The 6,000-nt window shown below is 40.8% G+C and overlaps 1 protein-coding gene across 10 annotated transcripts in view; it reads left to right on the top strand.

Annotated features, from left to right (window-relative positions):
* LOC122542474 (protein mono-ADP-ribosyltransferase PARP6) overlaps window positions 1-5,051 on the top strand; it is a 157,152-nt gene extending 152,101 nt beyond the window's left edge. For 8 of the 10 annotated variants that reach the window (XM_043680211.1, XM_043680212.1, XM_043680213.1 and 5 more), the window contains 2 exons: window positions 2,530-2,614; window positions 4,622-5,051. In XM_043680211.1, coding sequence (XP_043536146.1) covers window positions 2,530-2,614; window positions 4,622-4,724 — 188 coding nt within the window. In that variant the 3' untranslated portion in view covers window positions 4,725-5,051. Of the gene's footprint in view, window positions 1-2,529; window positions 2,615-4,621 lie in introns of those variants that run through there. The other 2 variants (XR_006309808.1, XR_006309809.1) reach the window with 2 other exon arrangements.
* Window positions 5,052-6,000: the final 949 nt, after the last annotated feature.

A 6,000-nucleotide genomic window follows, 5' to 3' on the forward strand; every position in this document is an offset into this window, starting at 1 on the left:
GAGCTCTCTTTTTTCCTATTTGTGAAATAATTGCTGGGGCCAGTTAGATTAGATGGTCAGCCTGTGGTTCCAAATAATGTCAACAGCAGATTTCAATTCCTGCTTTGGCTGAAGTAGACTTGGAGCTAGCTTCTTCAGCCACTCCCTGAAAAGAGAAGACAATGTAGGACCATCACTGACAAGAGCTGTCAATGAATACTGACAATGAGCCGGCCACGTGTCCCCATGGTGATGAGTGAAGTCATTCTGCTATCCCACTTGGTTCTCTCTTGAGGAGGGTGAACAAGGCTCCTCTTTTTAAGCTTGCATACTGACATTTGCCAAATCACTCATATCAAACAGAGATAACAAATTTGTTTACCCACAATTTCACAGCCGAAATAATGTTTTAGGAATCAAGAGCAGTTACCATTGTAAAACTTCCTTACTTAATTCACAAGTTCAACTTCAACCACAGCAGAGAGCAATTGCATGATCGGCTGCCTGCTTGGTACAGTCCATTTTCAAATATTTACATGTTTTATGATTGATGCATGGGATATGTGTGCCTCTAGCTAGGCCAGCATTTATTGTCCTGAGGACAATTAAGAGTCAAACACATGCTGTGGGTGTGGAGTCACATGTAGGCCAGACCAGGTAAGGATGACAGTTTCTTTCCCTAAAGGATATTAATGAACCAGAAGAGCTTTTACCTAATTTATTTTTATTTTTATTTTTTTAAATTCTAATTTCAGATGAATCATGGAATGGTCATGCTGCAGAAAGGGATCATTTGGCCCATCTTGTCTGTATTGGCTCTCCAAATGAATATCATGACTTAGCCTCCTTCTCCTGTCTTTTCCACATATCCTTGCACATTATTTCCACCTAAATGGTCATTTAATGCCATTTTGAATGTCTCAATTGAATCTGCCTCTGCCAGGCAGTGCATATCATACCCTAACTATTCACTATGTGAAAAGATATTTATTTCTTATCTAGCATTTGTTACTTTAAATCTGTGACCTCTTACTTACTTATGAATGGGAATAGTTTCTCCCTACCTACGCCATCCAGCCCTTCATGATTTTGAAGATTAATATCAAATCTCCTCTTCGTCTTCTGTGGAATTGTCTGCCACCGAATGTAGTTGAGGCCAAAATATTAAATGTTTGTAAGAAGGAGTCAGATGTATTTCTTAGTGCTAAAGGAAAAGAAGGGTGAAAGTGGGAACAGGGGACTGAGGTTGGATGGCATATTGGATGGCAGAGCAAGCTCAATGGGCGAAATGGCGTACTTCTGCTCACATATTCTATCTTTCAACTACACATCCAGTGACATTTGTCGCCACTTTGCCTCAAGTTAGTTGTTAGAATCAGCTACTAGTAAATTACCTTATCATTTTTGACTAGATTGAATGTAGTCCAAAGTTTAAAAAAAAATGCACAAGTCAAATATGTTTTATTGAAATGGTTGGCTTGGTATTGTTATTTTTATCATTTTGCAATTTGTTAAGTTGAGCAAGAGTGCCCCTTTCGGAATGTTCTAGATTTCTGATGAGGATGTGAATAAGAGTTTACTAGCAAATAGTTATAGTTCACATAAAGCTATAGAAGGACCATAGAAGAGGACAACCTGCACATAAATCTCATGGAGCTTCACATCAGAATGGGAACTGGGAGGAGAACAGGTCTCCTTTAATTTGATATGGGAGAATTGACTGAAGGACATAAGGTAGAAGAGGCAGATTTTTTTTGAAGAAGCTTTTCAAGAGGATACAAGAAGGCTGAGCATCTTTGCTAAAGGAAGTTGTGAGTGCAGAGCGACAAAAGGTTCACAAGTAGGAGGAGGCTATGGGGCTCTAGCGATGAATGAAAGAGACCAACTGGGATGTCGAGCTGGAGGATATAGAGTCATGCAGAACTTATGAAGATGACAATTTTGAAGTTAATGCTTTGAGGGACAATGCTTTAGTGAGGACAGCAGTGATAGGTGAGAAAGTTAGTACAGCAAACTTTGTTTAACTGTCACTCTCGATAAACCGGCACGAAGTACATGCCTCGAATATAGCGATCTACCACGATATCCAAGTATTCATGTTATAAATAGGCAATTGGGCATTGTTAACTAACAGGAAATTTAAAATGGGATGTTCAGTGATAGTAAGCTGATTAGAATCTCTCTTTTTGGAGGTGGTCATTGCTTGACACTTGTATATGATGAATTTAATTTGCCTTGTAAGTGCCCAAGTCTGAATGCTATCCAGGTCTTGCTGCATATCGACATAGACTGTTTCAGTATCTGAGGAGACATAAATGGTGCTGAACATTTAGGCCAATCCTTGACATTTTATTCATAATATCAATCATTAGAAGCCTAACTACTTGAAAAATGGTCATCAGTTTGTACTTTCCAGAAAACTCCGCTATTTTGAACATGAGTTGAGATTGCCAAAGAACTTGCACTGAAACAAATTGTCAATGAGACTGAAAGCATTCTTCCTTTTAACCAGATCCTTGATAATGTTTCCTTTCTTGTTTTCTTTCTTAGTTATAACTTCAAAAGATCTCCAGAAACATGGGAACATCTGGGTTTGCCCTGTGTCTGATCATGTCTGCACTCGCTTCTTTTTTGTGTGAGTAGGATCAACAACATAATCGTGATCATCTCATTGTGTTTGGCCTAATTTCAGGATTCTGACTCATGTCACGTCAACTGGTCCATCGGTCCCCTTAGTCCCCGAGGTCTAGTGTTGAATGAGTATTAATGAGTAATGAATTCCTGATGGTGTCTAATAAGATATCACATTTCTCCTCTGCCATCTAAACTAACCTTATGCCATATCCTTGGTGCATCCACATGCTTGATGGATACATCAACCTAGACATTGCTGTTTGGGATGAGCAATTTTGAGGTTATGAATTGAAACTGCAGGTTGACAAATAGATTCTAAATAGTCTGGTATTTCTAGGGATGTGGTTGTGACAAACTTGCCCTCTCACAACACATCTTTAAACTTCCCCCTCTTACCTTAAACCCATGCCCCTCAGTATTTGATATTGATGGGCAAAAGACTCTGACTTTCCACCCTATCCATGCCTCCTATAATTTTAGACACTTCTATCAGTTCACCTCCTCAGCCTCCAGTGCTCTAGCAAAAATAATCCAAATTTGTCCAACCTCTCCCTATGGCGAATACACTCCAATCCAGGCAATATCCTGGTAAACCACTTTTGCACTCTCTCAAAGTCTTCACATGCTTATTATAGTGTGGCAACCAGAACTGGACACAGTATTCCAAATGTGGCTTAACTAAAGGCTTATACAGCTGCAACATGGCTTGTCAACATTTATACTCAATGTCCTGCCTGATGAAGGCAAGCATAACACCCACCTTGTTTTTGACCACCTTATCCACTTGTATTGTACTTTCAGGGAGCTATGGACCTTGACTCCAAGGTCTCCCTGTATATCAATGCTCCTGAGGGTCCTGCCATGTACTATATGACTGCAGTTGCATTTGACCTCCTAAATACATCAGCTTACACTTGTTCGGATTTAAACTCCATCAGCCATTTAGGCAAAAGTGAGTACTGCAGATGCTGGAGATCAGAGTTAAGATTTGAGTAGTGCTGGAAAAGCACAGCAGGTCAGGCAGCATCCAAGGAGCAGGAAAATCAACATTTCAAGCAAAAGCCCTTCATCAGGAATCATCATTTCCTTTTAACATGAATCATCAGATTCCTGACGAAGGGTTTTTGACCAAAATGTTGATTTTCCTGCCCCTCGGATGCTACCTGACCTGCTGTGCTTTTCCAGCACCACTCTAATCTTGACTCCATCTGTCATTTGTCTGCTCAACTTTGCAACTCATCTATATCCTGCCTTATCCTTCCTCACTACAGCATTGCTGAACAAAGAGACATAGTTCCTTGAAAGTGGAGCTATAGGTAGACAGGGTGGTGAAGAAGGTTTTTGGCTTCATTGGTCAGAACATTGAGTACAGGAGTTGGGATGTCATGTTGCAGCTGTACAGGACATTGGTGAGGCCACTGTTAGAATACTGTGTTCAGTTCTGATCGCCCTTCTATAGGAAGGATGTTGTTGACCTTCAGAGGGTGCAGAAAACATTTAAATGGATGTTGCCGGGACAGGAGGGTTTGAGTTATGGGGATGGGCTGAATAGGCTAGACCTTTTTTTTCCCTGGAATGGCCCCCAGCCCATTCCACGTTGACTCTCAGCTGCTCCAGTCTTCCAGGCCTATTCATGTGGTTATCCAAATGTCTTTTAAACATTGTGATTATACCCACATCCACCACTTCCTCAGGAAGTTCATTCCACGTGTGAACCCTCTGTGTAAAAAAGAGTCGCCCCATGTCTGTTTTGGATCTCTCCCCTCTCATCTTAAAATGTGCTCCTTCGTCTTAAAGGGCTATCAGCAATGAAGACATTGGTATGAGGTTCTGTGTCAATTCAATTTAAAGCAAATGCTTTAACTCTTGAGTATCTCAGATTAGAGGTGCCTCACACAATCTACAGAGTTTGTGGTTCCAACATTTCCTTTTAACATGAATTGCTTCTTTAAATAAGCATCATTTTTCATGACAGCAGTTTTGAGGCTCACGTTATTGTTCCTCGCAGGTATGAAGATGGACAAGTTGGTGATGCCAATATCAACACTCAGGATCCCAAAATCCAGAAGGAAATTATGCGTGTGATTGGAACTCAGATTTACACAAGCTGAGTCCTGGAGGGATGATTAAGAAAAATTCCAAAGGATTCCCCCACAGACTTGAGACCTGTCACAATCATTCCCAATCTTCCTATCCTGGCTTTTGCAAGGAGTCTTTATAAATATTTTCAGCAGAGAAAGCTTTTTTTAAAGCCAGGATAAGAAAGACGTCCGTTTGTCCTTCATGATGCATCAGTGCTGTAATGGTGTTTTATATATCTTTAAATATACATATAATCGTGCTTTTTTTGTATGACTGTATTGTGTATGTTTGACAAGAAAATATCATCAGTTTCATTAAATTATGTGTACGAAAAATAAATATTTTGCACAATTTTGACTGGAAATGTGGTCTTTTAATTGGTTTAGTTACACAGGAACATATGAACTCATTCCAGGATAGGCCATACGGCCCTGTTCCTGATGAAGGGCTTTTGCCCGAAACATCGATTTTCCTGCTTCTCAGATGCTGCCTGACCTGCTGTACTTTTCCATCACCACTCTAACCTCATTTGGCCCACCTGCCCTGCTTCATTAGTCCATAAGATCATGGTTGATCTGATTGTGACCTCAACTTGACATTCCCAACTACTTCCCAATTATTTATGGACTCCCTTCTCAATCGAGAACCTGTCCATCTCTGTCCTAAAAATATTTAAAGATCCCTCTCCACTGGTCTTTGAGAAGGAGAATTACAAAGATGCCTTTCCTCTGGGACTCAGAGTTTTTAAAGTCTGCTCCCCGTTCAGACCTGCATATCCCTGGATACTATAGGCAATTTTGCAAGGCCAATTCACCTAACTTGCACGTCTTTGGACTGTGGGAGGAAACTAGAGCACCTGGAGGAAACCCACACAGACACGGGGAGAATGTGAAAACTCTACACAGAGAGCCACTGAAGGCTAGGATCGAACCCAGGCCCCTGGCACTGTGAGGCAACAGCGCTGCCCATGAAGCCACAGTGCTGCCCCTTGAGATGAGTAAAATAACAAACCATTTTGGTGGACTGGGTGTTGCATTGCTGTAGTATTAGGCCAAAAAGTTACCAGTTTCAGGAAACCCATCCTTTCCCATGATCCAAGCAACCTGTGACCTGGCCAATCTAAAAACCAGCATCGATTCCTATTTAGTTGGACACTGACAAGACAAGATGGTACTGCTTCTTGTCGTCTGTCCTATACTTTTTTTTAAGATAAGAGAAAAGAAACCAGATCCAAAATCTGGTTTGGAATCTGTGCCCAGGTTCCAGGTTGTGAAACATTGTCATCATATTCAAAAATGATAGATA

The sequence above is a fragment of the Chiloscyllium plagiosum genome, chromosome 40, assembly GCF_004010195.1.
Source record: "Chiloscyllium plagiosum isolate BGI_BamShark_2017 chromosome 40, ASM401019v2, whole genome shotgun sequence".
Classification (NCBI taxonomy): Eukaryota; Metazoa; Chordata; class Chondrichthyes; order Orectolobiformes; family Hemiscylliidae; genus Chiloscyllium; species Chiloscyllium plagiosum.